Below are 15,760 nucleotides of genomic sequence, written 5' to 3'. Positions count from 1 at the left end.
AATTCAGACTTCAAAGGTCTTTGAAAAACACAGCACTTAAAAGAGGCTAATTTATTCAGGATGGGACCAATTATTATTCAGAGATAGTTAAATTTAGTCTTGTAGCAATTGATTGAATGATTTTGGAAATACAATGTGCTTTTCCCATGAAAAACTCTTTTTTTAAAGATTTTAATTGGGCGCCTGGGTGGCTCAGTCATAAGGCGTCTTTTCAGCTCAGGTCATGATCCCAGGGTCCTGGGATCGAGCCCTACATCCGGCTCCCTGCTCAATGGGGAGCCTGCTTCTCCCACTCCCCCTGCTTGTGTTCCCTCTCTTGCTGTCTCTCTCTGTCAAATAAAATCTTAAAAAATAAAAGTAAAATTAAAAAATATAAGATTAAAATTAATTTGAGAGAGAGTACACACATGACACAATGGCGGGGGGTGCAGAGGCAGAGGGAGAGAGACTCTCAAGCAGACTCCATGGCAGCCCTGCGGCTCCATCTCACCACCCCTGAGATCGTGACCTGAGCCTAAATCAAGAGTCACTTAAGTGACTAAGCCACCCACGTGCCCCTCATGAGAAACTATATTACTGTCCAATGGGAAATTGAATCTGCTTCTAAAGTTCTAAAAATGTTTGGAGAATGGTAGTTGTTGTAGTCAGATTATTTTTCTGGGTATCTGGGCTGCATGGTTCAGACTTTGTTAGAAATCATTCTGCTTTTCTGCCTTAATAAGTATCAAAAGCCTGAGAGTGAGATTTTGGCTCTATTAATTTAGATGGCATTTTTTCTTTCATTAGGCAATACTGAATTTTAGATATAGACTATTTAGTATGCGGGTTAGCAAGCTTTTTCTGTATAAGGGCACATAGTAAATATTTTAAGCTTCAGAGGCCAGTGGTCTCTTTGCAACTTCCTCACCTCTACCATTGATGAGCAAAAGCAGCCATGTAAATGAATGAGCATGACGATGTTTCAATAAAACTTCATTTATAAAATAAGGTATGGTTTGTGGACCCCTGGTATAGAAGTTAGAGCTGAATCCATAGTGCCCTCAGGAAAGGACCTCAGAATTTTTTTGAATTAGTTTTGCTTATGACTTTCTCCTAAATAAGAAGTGTAGAAATAATGAAATAAAAATTGATAGTCCCAACTAATTGATTATCTTCATTATGTAGGTTCTGACTCATAAAAGGTTTGTTTTCATCTGCTAAACAGTTAACAGCTAATCCTATCATCTAATGATTTATAAACTTATTGTTAAGGTTATTGGATTAATATCTGTTTTCCTCACTAGATATAAACCTACTTGAGAGCAAGAATACAATCCCGTATGCCACTAGTGCCTAGTACAACTCCTGCCACGTAGTTGGCCCTCATGAGAAGTGAGTGGAATCAGTGAATGAATTTCTCCCCTCTGCCCCTAACGCACCCTCTAGTATTCTCTTGACTTCTCTACAATTGTTCTCTCAGGCAGACACCTAAGCCAGAACCTGGAGGCTACCCTGACTCCTGCCTCCCCTTCGCCTTCTCACATCTGTCCTTTCACACCATGCCGTACCTTTCAGGAACACCAGGGATGTAGGGTGAGCTGGATGCAACCTTGCTCTCCGGGAGCCCACTGAGTAGAGAGAGAAAGGAGTGGGTGGCAGTTCTGCCCCAAGCACTTGAGATAACTCAGAGGAGGAGGATCTAACCTAGGCAGCTGGACTTGTTAACCCTTTTTTTTTTTAATATTTTATATTTGACAGAAATCACAACTAGGCAGAGAGGCAGGCAGAGAGAGAGGAGGAAGCAGGCTCCCTGCGGAGCAGAGAGCCCGATGTGGGGCTCGATCCCAGGACCCTGGGATCATGACCTGAGCCGAAGGCAGAGGCTTTAACCCACTGAGCCACCCAGGCGCCCAGACTTGTTAACTCTTTCTAGAAAAGACAGTCTGAACTGGGTTCTGAAGGACGAGTGGAAACTGGTCAGCATGGACTCAGTGGAAGGCACTCTAGATCAAGGGAGCCACGTGCGGAGTGTTGGGGGTGAAGGAGAATGGCTGTTGCCTTAACTGCAGTTAGCTCAGTGTGGTGGGAGAAGGGGGCTGAGAAGAGTGTGCCGCAATGACAGGGGTCCGATCTCGAGGGGTCTTGTGTGTATGCTGAGGGGATTGGATTTTTGTCCTGAATTCTGCAGGGCTCCGGGGAGGGAGGGGATTAGATTCCCATTTTAAGCAGTTCTCCCACAGCATGGATGATGGGTCACAGGGACTAAGCCTGATGGCAGGGAACTGAGGAGGAAACTGTTGCAGATATGAATGAATAGGTACCCTCCCTGCCATGCTGAAGGTCATGACTAGAGAAATATGCAGAACTGAAACTGATCCACTCTGTGAGACTAGAAGGGGAAGAATAAGGAGTCCCATTCTGCTGTGTTCCTTCACGCTAGCCTTTGTGTCTCCCTTCCTCCTACCTCTGTATAAGCTCACACCTCATCTTGTCATTCACTTGCTAAAAGCCTTCAGAAGCTCTCATTCCCTACAGACCCCTTAGCCTGGATTTAGATCCATCACCAAACTCAGATCCTGTTTCCTACTAACCCCCATCTTGAATCCTCCATGCCGCCTAACTTTTGTACTCAGTTTTCTAGACCACATCAGTACATTACCCATCCTTGGCAATGCCACTCTTACCCTTGGGTTGGCCATTTTTCTCTATCTGACTCCTGTGCATCCTTTAAGACCCAGTAGGCCAAAAAAAAAAAAGACCCAGTAGGCCGTGTAAATTTTTCAGTGCTGCATGTTTTCTCATATATACTACTTATATTTTTTCAAAAATATTCTTTATGTCCACAGTAGTGGCTGATATACCATTAGAACTGTACAAAGCTTTTGGAAAAGTGGCCACTTATAAAATGATAGCTTCCTTATACTTCAGCAGTAACCATCAAAAAATATAATGGAAATGGATCCTATTCATAACACCCAATAGAAATGTCATATAAGGGGCGCCTGGGTGACTCAGTGGGTTAAAGCCTCTGCCTTCGGCTCAGGTCATGATCTCAGGGTCCTGGGATCCAGCCCCGCATCGGGCTCTCCGCTCAGCGGGGAGCCTGCTTCCTCCTCTCTCTCTGCCTGCCTCTCTGCCTACTTGTGGTCTCTGTCAAACAAATAAATAAAATCTTAAAAAAAAAAAAGTCATATAAGAAAAAAACAAAACAAAACAAAACTTAAGGGACACCTGGGTAGCTCAGTTAGTTAAGGGTCTGCCTTCAGCTCAGGTCACGACCCCAGGGTCCTGGGATCGAGCCCCACATTGGGCTCCTTGCTCAGCGGGGAGCCTGCTTCTCCCTCTGCCTGCTGCTCCCCCTGCCTTGTGCTCTCTTGCTGACAAACAAATTAAAAAAAAAAAACAAAAAAAACTTAAGTACTCAGAAAACATGAAATATAGTGACAGACAGAACATTTGACTAAATGGAGAAATAGTTTATGTAGTGGGATAGGAAGAATCATTATGTAAAAGTGTAAACTAACTTATAAAAACTTAATTTATAAGTGTAATTCCAGTCAGATAGGGGAAGAATAATGCATCAAAAAAATCTTTAGGAAAAAAAAGCCTCTGCCTTCAGCTCAGGGTCATGATCCCAGGGTTCTGGGATCGAGCCCCGCATTTGGCTCCCTCCTCAGCGGGAAGCCTGCTTCTCCCTCTCCCACTCCCCCTGCTTGTGTTCCCTCTCTCACTGTCTCTCCATCAAATAAATAAATAAAATGGTTAAAAAAAAAGAAAGAAAAAAGAATGATTCTATTTGACAAAAAACACTGTAAAATTGAAAGGTTGCAAACAGGGAAAGAATATTTACAACACATGATACTCAGAGGAGATTCTTTTTTTTTTTTAAAGATTTTATTTATTTATTTGACAGACAGAGATCACAAGTAGGCAGGGGGGGGGGAAGCAGGCTCCCTGCCGAGCAGAGAGCCTGATGCGGGGCTCTATCCCAGAACCCTGGGATCATGACCTGAGCCGAAGGCAGAGGCTTTTTTTTTTTTCCTAAAGATTTTATTTATTTGACAGACAGAGATCACAAGTGGGCAGAGAGGCAGGCAGAGAGAGAGGAGGAAGCAGGCTCCCTGCGGAGCAGAGAGCCTGATGCGGGGTTGGATCTCAGGACCCTGGTATCATGACCTGAGCTGAAGGCAGAGGCTTTAATCCACTGAGCCACCCAGGTGCCCCTCAGAGGAGATTCTTAAAGATATGGATTCTCACAAACCAATGAGAAGATATTCCTTTTTTTTTTTTTTTTGAGGAGACAAACATTTTAATAAAAAATGGTCAGAGATACGAAGAAGCACCATACTGAAGAAGAGATACCAATGAGCAATAACCATATGGAAAAATGTTTAAGCTCCCTAGTAAATGAGAAAATTCAAATTAAAACGAGTTAACAGATTTTTTCCCATGAAATTGGCAAGGGGGAGAAACTGGATAGTATCTATTATTGGCAAGAGCACAGGGACCTACACACTCTTACTGGGGTATTGGTGAGTGATCATCTTCCCTTTCTGGAGGGAGATCTGGCTGTATGTCTCAGAAGCCTTGAACAACACACCTAGCTTTTGACCCAGCAATTCCACTTCAGGGAGCATAGCCCAAGGAAATAGCTGGAGACATTCATAAAGATACATGTGTAAGGATGATGTTATAGTATTATATGTAATCTGGGAAAACTAGAAATAGCCCAAATTGACAGCAGAGATTTGGCTAAAAAAATTGGAGTATCTTAGTAAGTTGGTATACAGTGAAGCCATTTCATAAAATATTGCAAAAAACTTATCAATGACATGGGAAATATTGAGGCAACACATATTGAGAAAAGGCTTTAAAGCAGTGGGTAAATTAGGATCCTTTTTTGTTGCATCTCTATCTCCACACCATATCTGTGTCAAATTGATTAGAGTTTCTCAAGTCTGGGATTGGTTGAAGTCTTGACTGTACCCTAACTTTTTTTTTTTTAAAAGATTTTATTTATTTATTTGACAGAGAGAAATCACAACTAGGCAGAGAGGCAGGCAGAGAGAGAGGGAAGCAGGCTCCCTGCTGAGCAGAGAGCCCGATGCGGGACTCGATCCCAGGACCCTGAGATCATGACCTGAGCCAAAGGCAGCGGCTTAACCCACTGAGCCACCCAGGCGCCCCTGTACCCTAACTTCTAAGCCCCCAGACTTCCAGATGACTTCACATTTTCTGATTTTCACAGTCCTTTAAAGATCACTTTATTCTAAAGACAAGGAATTTTGAATCCATTTTGGGTACTTACAAACAATCTGAAGTTGTGCAAAATTTTATATGATTGATTGTGTCAGAATTTACAGGATTGCTTTACATCAAAATTATACCCTGATCTGTATTCCATACTTGACAAGGTTTCCTTTAAGGCTATTCTACCTGTCTTAATATTTTCCCTGTTAGAGGAAAAAATTTCAAATGCCAGACCCTTTAACACTGAAAAAACTAAATAAAAGTGGATTCAGTTCTAACATCATGCTTTCATAAATATCTTCCATGTAGTTGTTAACACAGTACGGTACAGGCATCTGATAGTTTTAAAATAATCTAGCTAAGATTGTGTGCATATGCCTTAAAATTTTGTATTATTATTTTTTAATTTTCAGGGGCGATAGTCAGTTTTGTAGTCAAAAAGCAGCCATCTATTCGTTGAATTTTACAGCAAATCCACCTCAAAGGATATTTAAACTTGTTGACCAGATTAACCCATCTATTTTCTGCATTCATATTACAAACTGTAAGTATTTGATGGTGACATGCTTTGAGAAGCCCTGGAAGTTTTTTCTTTAAAATGTTGTTTTATGGAGGGGCGCCTGGGTGGCTCAGTTGGTTAAGCATCTGTCTTCTGCTCAGGTCATGATCCCACGGTCCTGGGATCAAGCCCCGCATTGGGCTCTCTGCTTAGCAGGAAGCCTGCTTCTCTCTCTCTCTGCCTGCCTCTCTGCCTACTTCTGTTCACTCTCTATCTCTCTGTCAAATAAATAAATAAAATCTTAAAAGTGCTTTTATGGAAATATGTCTCATTGAGTTAGATTTAAAGCAATAATTTTATGGTTTGGCTAAGGTGCATCTTCTGAGGCTGTTTCACAGGCCACTGCAAGTAACTTTATAGACCTTTGGGCATGAGCATTTTCTTTAAAACCAATGTGCTTATGTAGTGGTCTTTTGAAATCTCGTACTTTATTTCACTGGTGTTTATAATATGTAGACACATACAAGAATCTAGGTTTATTTAGGCTATGTGTGTGTATTTTTTTTTTAATTTCCTCATGGTTTAATGTTTGAAAATCAGGTTCAGCTTTGGTTTCAATTTCCTTTTTTCTCTTTTATTTTTACTAAGAATATTTGCATGAAAACAGGATCTTTATTTTTATCTGAGCATTTGGCTCAAATAGGTGTTTAGATCCAAAGTACATGTAAGTTTAAAATGTTAAGATATCTAAGATCAGAGATTATATTTATGGTTTTATCAATTAAGCTTCATCATCTTTTCAGAACATATTTATATTTTGAATTTGTTCCCTTGCAGTTTAAAACTAGGCGAATGCTCTGTGATTTTTTTTTTTTTTTGGGGGGGGGAGAAGGGAAGAGAAAGAAGGGGGAGGGGCAGAAGAGGATTGAGAGAGAGAATCTTAAGCAGGTTCCACCCCAGGATGGACATGGAGCTCAAGCTCACAATCCCGAGATCATGACCTGAGATGAAATCAAGAGTCGGACACTTAACCGACTGAGCAACCCAGAGCCACCCAGTGTTCTGGGATTTGTAATCTAAAGTAATGACTGCTCTGTCATTGTCAGATTCTGTGACATAACACTAGGCAAGTGAACATACCAGCCCATTTCCTCCTTCTCCCAAGATATCCTATACACAGCACATTATTCTCCTGGGCTTTGGTTTGGAGGTAGCTGTGTGAGGGTAGAAAAAATCGTTTGTCCCTTGGCCATCTGTAGAGAGCTTTGCCTTAGAGGTAAATGCAGCAGGCTCCTCAGTCCATGGGCTGGAGAAAGATTGGTTATTATTAGCTTCTGTTGTGCTGTTTGCCTGCAGGCTTTAGAAACCGTTACTTCCACACGGTTAGAGAAGCAGGCTGAGTCTGAGGATCCTGTTTATTTAATAAGACTCAAGAAATTTTGGGTAAAGTAAATATGGAAAGAGAGGCTATTTTTTACACATCAACCTTAATGCTACTAAAAACTGTCTCCAAAATATTACGTTATATATATATCATGTACATATTATATGCTGATTTAGAATACTTTTTCTAAAAACAGATAAACCTGCGTTATCCTTTATTAATCCAGAAGTGCCTGATGAAAATAATTTTGATAAACTGATGAAAACATCTGATGGTTTTTCCTTCAATTCAGAATCAGAGATTTCTTTCGCAACCCAGTCAGACACTCCAGCTCCTGCTAAATATAAGGTGAGCCGAGAACTTGATTAAGTCCACTCATCTTCTTGCAAATATCCCATCCTTGTTGGTTAATTTTTCAGTATGTTCTTAGCAAAATTGGCTTCCCCAAGACAGAATTCACATTATGGAGGTAAAGACGTAATGTTCGTGGCTAGAAATCAAAGATCACAAAAATTAAAAATGGGTAGTTGAGTTCTAACATAGGGTTTAAAGTTATTTATTCATTAGTAAGCCTGCATTTATCTCTGCAGAAATTTTTGTACTTCCACCTTAAAAGACGCAGCAGAGTTCTTGAATCATATTGCTAGGGGCACGGAGTGGATTGGTTGGGTGCCTGGGTCCTCTTCTCAAAGCTCTATTTAGTTTTACAGACTTTAGGAAGATATGTGCTATTTTATATCCATTCATTAGTAAACCTTTAAATGCTATATATATTAACTTTGAATAAGTTTCAGATTTTTTGGAAGCGTCTTTTTTTTTTTTTAAGATTTTATTTATTTATTTGACAGAGATCACAAGTAGGCAGAGAGAAAGGGGGAAGCAGGCTCCCCACTGAGCAGAGAGCCCGATGTGGGGCTCAATCCCAGGACCCCGAGATCATGACCCGAAGCCTCTGAAGCTTCTGCTGAAGGCAGAGGCTTAACCCACTGAGCCACCCAGGTGCCCCTGGAAGCATCTTTAAAGAGAAATACAGAAGCATCATGTGCTAGTTCTAAAAGTTAAAAATATGGAGGTACCTGGGATGGAGAGGCCCCCATGTCCACTAAGATGCACATTGCAAATCACTGTTTACAGATTGGTTTATATTCTGTTGAAATGTACCTATAAAAATATATGTATAGTATTGTACAGAAGTAAGATTTATAGTTATCTACATTGTTCTGTAAGCGTGCTTTCTTTTTTTAAAAGATTTTATTTATTTATGACCTGAGCCGAAGGCAGTTGCTTAACCAACTGAGCCACACAGGCACCCTGTAAGCTTGCTTTTTTATTCAGTGATAAATCTTATGCATCTTCTCATATCAGTATAAAAGTTAACATTTTTCGCAGCGCTTTCCAGATATTAATTCACACATCCCTGAAAGGGATGCATCATTGTTCCATTTAACTGATAAGAAAAACTTCTATATAGGAGAGTAACTTGGTAGAGCCACGGTTGAAGCTACATGTATTAATGATAAAAAGTATCTCTTCTGTGTATGTATCAGCTTTTATTATTGACTCATTAACAGACATTTGTTTCCAGTTTTTCTATTATAAATAATCCACAATAAACATTCTTATAGATACTTATGTCTTTGATTTAATCCTTAGGATACCTTCCTATAACTGGATCAACTTAGTTAAAATGAATGGAAATTTAAAATATCCATGTCAGATTGCCTTCTAGAAAGATTACAGGAGTTTAAACTTCCAGGTCCAGTGAAGGAGAGGATTTGTTTCCCCTATATCCTTGTTGGTGCCAAAGCGTTTGGATACTTTTAAATTCAAGAAAATTGATTGTATGCACAATAGCTGTAAATTTTGTTTTGAATATTGGGGAAAGGTTTTATGTGGTTTGGTTTGGGGAAGGAAGGCCCATCAGTGTTATGATTTTAATGTGTACTATGTCTATTATTTAAATAATTACTGCTAGTAAAAAATAATTACCTTGGGGCGCCTGGGTGGCTCGGTCTGTTGGGCATCTGGCTTCAGCTCAAGTCATGATCCCAGGGTCCTGGTGTCGAGCCCCATATTGGACTCACTGCTCAGTGCAGACCTGCTTCTCCCTCTCCCTCTGCAGCTCCCCCTGCTTGTGCATTTATAAATAAAATAAAATAAAATAAAATAACTACCTCTCTCACCCCTGTTCCTGGACACCCAGTTCCTGTCTGCAGAGGCAGACACTATGTCAGCTTCTTATATACCTTTCCAGAGGAATTCTGTAACAAAAAAGCCTGCAGGGGCGCCTGGGTGGCTCAGTCGGTTAAGCATCTGACTCTTGATTTCAGCTCAGATCATGATCTCAGGGTTGTGAGATGGAGCCTGATACAGGGTTCTGCACTCTGCCTGGGAGTCTGCTTGAGATTCCATCTCCCTCTGCCCCCTCCCTGCTTGCGTATGCACCCTTGTGCGTGCGTGTGCACATGCACATCACACACACACGTTACTCTTTCTAAAATAAATAAATGAATCTTAAAAAAAGAAAGCCTGCAAATAAAATAACATGCACATACACAGAAACACATATCCTTGAAAGAAAGGGGTGGAGCAGCCGGGTATAAGCTCCATGTAGGCAAAGACCGCATCTGGTTTTTTGCTCATGACTGTGTTCCTGATGCCCGTAACGCTGCCTGGCACATGGTAGGTGTCTGGTGTGTGTTGCATGAATGCTTTCATAGCGCCGTAACACTTACTGGTTGGTCTCTTTGCAGTACGGGGCTCCTCTGCAGACTTCAGATTCATTCTTGAGATTTCCCTCTCCCCTTACGTCATCTCTGTGCACTGATAATAACCCTGCAGGTAAGACACTGGGTATTTATCATTCTCTCTCTAAATAGTTTGCTCTAAGCTTAAATTTATAGTAGTCATAATTAAACAGGCTTCAAAACTGGAACAGTCTTAGAGTTGAAAGAGACCTCAAAGGTAATGCAGGTCAGATTTCCAACCATATCTTTTCTGCCACACGCAGTCACTGCTTGAGCACTTGTAGTGATGGGGAACTCACTACCTGAAGCCAGCCTGCTCAGTTGTTTAACCCTTCTAGTTTTTGGAAAGTTCTTTCTCCACTGGAGCTAAAGTTTGTCAATAACTAGTATTTATTAAGCACTTACTGTGTGCTTGCATGTGTTTTCCCATTTGATTGTCACAGTAATCCCTGAAGGTCGGGCTATTCATTTTTTAGATGAGGAAACTGAGAAACATTCAGTCTCTTGTTCAGGCTCACTCAGGCAGTGGTGGAGCAGGGATACAGCCCACACAGCGGCCTCCCACAGGATGTGCTTCTCCTTTCAGGAGCCTCACAGAATCTGTGGAGTGACTGTCTTGGCAGTGGGAGGCAGCAGGTGTGGCTCTCCAATGCTTAAGGCCGCACCACTGCGAAGAAGCTAGCTAAGTAGCGTCTGGTAGCATGTGGCCCTAATGAAACATCGTTTCGTATAGGAACAGAAATGGATTCTGTTGAAAAGACACTCAACCTTGCTCACCATAGGAACAGTGTAATTTAAAACCAAACTGAGGTACCATTTCCATGTAATGGCCTGGCAAAGCTTAAGAAATTTAAGGCTCTGGAGAAGTAGGCACTTATCTACACTGTTGGCAGGACTGCAAATTGTTACAATCTCTGTGAAGAGCAATTTAGCAATATGTGTCAAAATTGCAAATGAATATGCCCTTTGACCCATTGTTCTGCTTCTAGGAGTTGGTCCTACAGAATCTGGCCCGCTTACAAAATAGTACATTGCAGCATTGTTTGTGATGGCAAAGCTAGAGACAACTTAAGTGTCTGTTAATGCAGAACTTGGTGAATAAATTATGACATATCTATAATAGAATACTAATTATCCCTAAAAAAAAAAAAAAGAGGAGGAGGAAGCTCTTCATGTTCTAAGATAGCCTGAACTCCAGGATACATTGTTCAGTAAAAAAAGCAAAGGGTAGAATATAGAGCATTTGTTTTTTACCAAAAGGGGAAAGAAATACTAAAAATATATGTATACACTCACACACTTCTATTTGCATAGAATATTTCCAGAAAGATACACAATAAACTTGATGCTGATTGTCTCTGGGGACAAGCAGTTGTCTCCAGTGGTGGCTGGGGGATGGGTGGGAGGGGCAAGCCTAGAGGGACACTCTCTTAGTATCTTTTTGTGCCCTTTGAATTTTGAATCGTGTGAGAGCATTACCTATTAAAAATACAATTTTTAAAAAAGATTTTATTTATTGATTTGACAGAGAGAGCACAAGAGAGGGAACACAGCAGGGGGAGTGGGAGAGGGAGAAGCAGGCCTCCCAATGAGCAGGGAGCCCAATGCAAGGCTCCATCCCAGGACCCCGGGCGGGGATCATGACCTGAGCCGAAGGCAGATGCTCAACAGCTGAGCCACCCAGGTGCCCCTAAAAATACAATTTTTAAGTCCTTTTTTAAGCATGTTGTATATCTTTGTTATAACTTATTTTATGGTTTTATTTAGACTACAATTTTTTAGTTACCATTGAACAGTTGAAAAATTTATTCTTTCATTTTTTTTTTCCTTGGGAATGTTATGATTTCTAGCATTTCTGGTGAACCAAGCTGTTAAGTGCACCAGAAGAATAAATTTGGAACAGTGTGAAGAAATTGAAGCCCTGGGCATGGCTTATTACAGCAGTCCTAAAATTTTGAGGGTAAGAATTATTTTGAAGTGAAACTTACTCGTCAGATTTGTTTTCTGTTCTTCTCACCCTTTTGAAGTATGACAAGTATAGAATAATTGCAGTACATGATTGACAACTCAAGTTTAAATTTTTCTTCTCTAGTTCTTTGGTATGCTGATACCAAAGATATTGAAATAATCACTTAAATGATTTTTATTTTTATATAGTTCATATTTTGCTCTTGTTCATTGTTTTGTTTTTGGCTTTCAATCATTTTGATGGTAACCAATAATTCTTTCTCCTAAATTAAAAAAAAAAACTTTATTTAATAACACAAAACTTCAGAAATTATAAAAACATCTTAATGTCTGTGACAGAAATGATCACATTAGCACCAAGAAGATACCTGAGAGTCCAGAAAAGATAGAAAATCCACTTTCCGTTGGCAGATGAAATCAGCAGGAAAGAACAGGCAGGAAATAGGACTGCTGGCAAAGAAGAGGTCACGGGAGGTCAAGGCAGTATAGAGGCCCTTTCTCTCTGGTTGTAGTGACTGAAGCCTAGAGGGATAAGAGAGGCCACTGGCCCATTTGGGGCATGCTATGAAGGGTTGTAAGAGGTGAAGATTTTGTTCAATGATGAAAAAAATCGTATGATTATTGTGAATTTCCACCACCTGATTTTCTTATTTTGGAGGGAACGGGAAGGGAGTAGCGTGGTCCATGATATCAATATTCATCTGCACTGCAGTCTTCAGAATTGAGTTGAAGATTTTCTTCTCCTTTCCCATTCCATCTTCCCCTCTTCTCGTAAGTCAGCTACGTAGGCCTGTGAATTCTTCCAGTTATATGCTTTCTCCTGGTGGTCCTGGCAGTAGCCTGTCAGGTGTGCAGGCACAACTCTGTCAGCACAGAGCTCCCCAAACATGTCTACTCTGCCCCCTCCCTTTGTCCCTGTAGGGTGTTGTGTGATGAGAAGTGGTGAGGGGGGGGGGGAGTGAAGGGAGTACTCCTTTAGAAGGAGTTCTTGGCTCTGTTGGGGAGGCAGGAGCTCACTGTTGAGGGGCTTGGGCTGTAGGTGGGAAGAGCGGTTAGGAGGCATTGAAAATTGCCTGGGCCAGGGATGGTGGCCTTTTGGTGTGGACAGGCACAGCAGGGTGACCAGAAGGCTAGGAGCCACATCTTCCCCACAGCGCTGTGTCACTGGTGACCATGTGGAAAGTCCTGAATCATTACCCTGAAGCAGGGAGACTTCTGAGACCAGCTCTGTGGGGCTGCTGTATGCTATTAAGCTTCCAATATGAAGGAAATGAATATAGAAGGAAGATAAAGCTACCTCTTTGATTATGACATAGATATGAAAATACGGGGGTTGTAAGTCTTGATTAAGGAAATTCCGTTTTCCTCTTTATGAAGTCTTTAATAAGATGATTATGCCCTTTAACTGTAGTCTGAAAAAGCAATGAAAGTGCCTTTCCATGTACTTAACAAAATTTCTTGTTTCTTTCTGTTTAGGTGCCTGGTTTAAGAACAGAGGCAGAGGTAAGAGTATTTCTTGATGGAAAGTAAGCTAGTTTATAATTTGTTGTCTTATTTCTAAGCCTTTTGAAATGAATACACTTAGTATTACAAGGATATCTTACTGCCAGTAACAACGTTTGCCAAAAGAATGAAATGAGGAAGCTCTGTAGTGGCCCAACCTTTCTTAATTACAAAAGGGGGAGGTTTCCAAATTCCCTGTTTTTGCAGTTAACACTTTTTCACATTTAAATGGCATGGCTGTGTTCATGGACAATGGGTTTTCACGGACAATGGGTGTGATCTGCTTCTCTGCTTTCCTGGCCTCCCTTGAGATCTGGTCTCTTGTCCAGAGAGTTGGCTAGCTCCCAAGACACTGTCTGTCTCTGGTAGAAGATGGAAACCTCTTGCCTGTATATGTCCGCTCCTGTGTAGGGGCGGAACACTCCCGGGGTAGCTTCGGGGTTGAGGTGTGGGTGTAGGTTCTGTTTGACCCCAGCTCAGGAGTTCTGTCAGACTGTGATCAGGTGATCAAGATCTTTCTGTGGATATGTCAGAGCAAAGGACATGGATCTAACACCCCTTATTTTTGGGTCTATGAGCACAGTCCCCAAGGAGGCCCAGGGCATTGGCCTTGTTACAGTCTCCCAGAGCTTGTGGGATTGGCTGGCCTTGGTTCAAAATTCAGCTTTGCCATCGTTTTCTCCTGTGAAATGTGCCTCATTCCCCTCAGTTGTCCAGCAGATGGAGGCTGACGTGATGTCCCAGTAGGGGAATGCGCGTGATGGGCTCTGTGCAGCGTCTGGCACCCAGGCGGCACTTGGGACAGTGATACCTGCTGTAACTGATTTCATTAAGTCTCGAGATACAAACGTGTTTGAGGTAGACACTTGGAAGGAAATAGTCTTGTGACTTTGGACTTCACACTTATATGTGTGGGCCTGGATTTCCTCATCTGTGAAGGTGTTTTTCAAACTTGTTTTAGTTACAAAGTTTTTTCAAATGTGATCTCAAGCAGAACTCTCCCTAGTGTGTAACTTGGATTGAATCCAGAGCCCCTGGTTGGAGCAGGGGTGGGGGCCAGAGCCCTCTACCTGTCCAGCCTCCCCATCTCTCTTCTTTTTTGTTCTTCTGGGGAATCTTTTTTGTTTGTTTGTTTTTTCTTTTTTTTTTTTTTTTTCCTTCTGAGGAACCTTGTGGCTCCCAGGAACACAGGGTGAAAACCATATACTAGACTAGCTCTCAAATACCTCCAGCCTCTAGAAAGTGCTTTGATTCTACCATTCAGACCTTGAACTGTGTATGGGGGCAGCAAGCCCATCAACCTTGTTCATGACAAATCTGTAGTGCTAAGGCGGGGCCTAGTATGTATTGGGCACTCAGTGGGTTAATTGAGTGAATGCCTAGGAGATGGATTCAATCAAGCAGGGAAGACCTACTGTGAGGATGATGGGATGTTATGGGAAGGCATGTACTGTGTGCCATATTCTGTTCTAAGTCCTGTGCATGTCTGAAGCCTGTTAGTTGTCTCAGCAAGCCTAGGAGGCAGGTCCTGTTCTTGTCCCTCCCTGGCTTAGGAGTTACAGAGCAGTGAATTAGCCTGCTCAAGGCTGTGAGGAAGTGGCAGACCTGGAACAGGAATCCCCAAAGACCTTACTCTCAACCGCGACACTGGACGAGCTGTACTGTGTGCCAGGCCCCAAGTTACAAGCTTCACGCATATTCTTTCTGTGCACCCCATGGCTATGCAGTCTGGAAGTGGTAGATGGGGGCTTATAACCCAGATCTGTGTGATACCAGAGCTCTAATGGACAAACATGTCAACTCATATCAGAGATTTGCTTGAAGTTCTTTTAAAAGGTAACTTCCAAGATTTGTTAGATGATGAATATAAATATTGGATCCAGGCTTCTCATTAAATGCAGCCTGTTAGGATTGCCTGAAATAGTTAATATCTATTAAATCTATTGAATCTACCTATTGCATATCTATCGAACCATGAAAGATGAAGTTATGGCTCTATAATTTCATTGTTAAGTATCCGTTATGGGGCGCCTGGGTGGCTCAGTGGGTTAAAGCCTTTGCCTTCAGCTCAGGTCATGATCTCAGGGTCCTGGGATCGAGCCCCACATCAGGCTCTCTGCTCAGCACGGAGCCTGCTTCCCTTCTCTCTCTCTCTACCTGCTTGTGATCTCTGTCTGTCAAATAAATAAATAAATAATCTTAAAAAAAAAAAGTATCCATTAGTCCTTTGCCACAAGGTAGTGTGGGAATGGGATACAGCTGAATAGGACATTCAGGAAACCATAGTAGCCCTACCATTTTCATTCTTTGACCATTCCAGTGGCTCTTTTTTTTTTTTTTTAAATATTTTATTTATTTGACAGAAATCACAACTAGGCAGAGAGGCAGGCAGAGAGAGAGGAGGAAGCAGGCTCCCTATGGAGCAGAGAG

At 41.6% G+C, this 15,760-nt stretch overlaps 1 protein-coding gene across 3 annotated transcripts in view; it reads left to right on the top strand.

Annotated features, from left to right (window-relative positions):
• The window catches only part of TCTN1 (tectonic family member 1), a 29,866-nt gene that overhangs the window by 4,849 nt on the left and 9,257 nt on the right, over window positions 1-15,760 (top strand). For 2 of the 3 annotated variants that reach the window (XM_046025699.1, XM_046025698.1), the window contains exons 3-7: window positions 5,643-5,773; window positions 7,309-7,460; window positions 9,866-9,953; window positions 11,710-11,819; window positions 13,304-13,330. In XM_046025699.1, the coding sequence (XP_045881655.1) occupies window positions 5,643-5,773; window positions 7,309-7,460; window positions 9,866-9,953; window positions 11,710-11,819; window positions 13,304-13,330 (508 nt within the window). Of the gene's footprint in view, window positions 1-1,283; window positions 1,372-5,642; window positions 5,774-7,308; window positions 7,461-9,865; window positions 9,954-11,709; window positions 11,820-13,303; window positions 13,331-15,760 lie in introns of all 3 variants that reach the window. The other variant, XM_046025700.1, reaches the window with a different exon arrangement.

The sequence above is a fragment of the Meles meles genome, chromosome 12, assembly GCF_922984935.1.
Source record: "Meles meles chromosome 12, mMelMel3.1 paternal haplotype, whole genome shotgun sequence".
Lineage (NCBI taxonomy): Eukaryota > Metazoa > Chordata > Mammalia > Carnivora > Mustelidae > Meles > Meles meles.
Note: the sequence above shows the minus strand (reverse complement) of the source record. Positions and strands in the feature narration are given on the sequence as shown.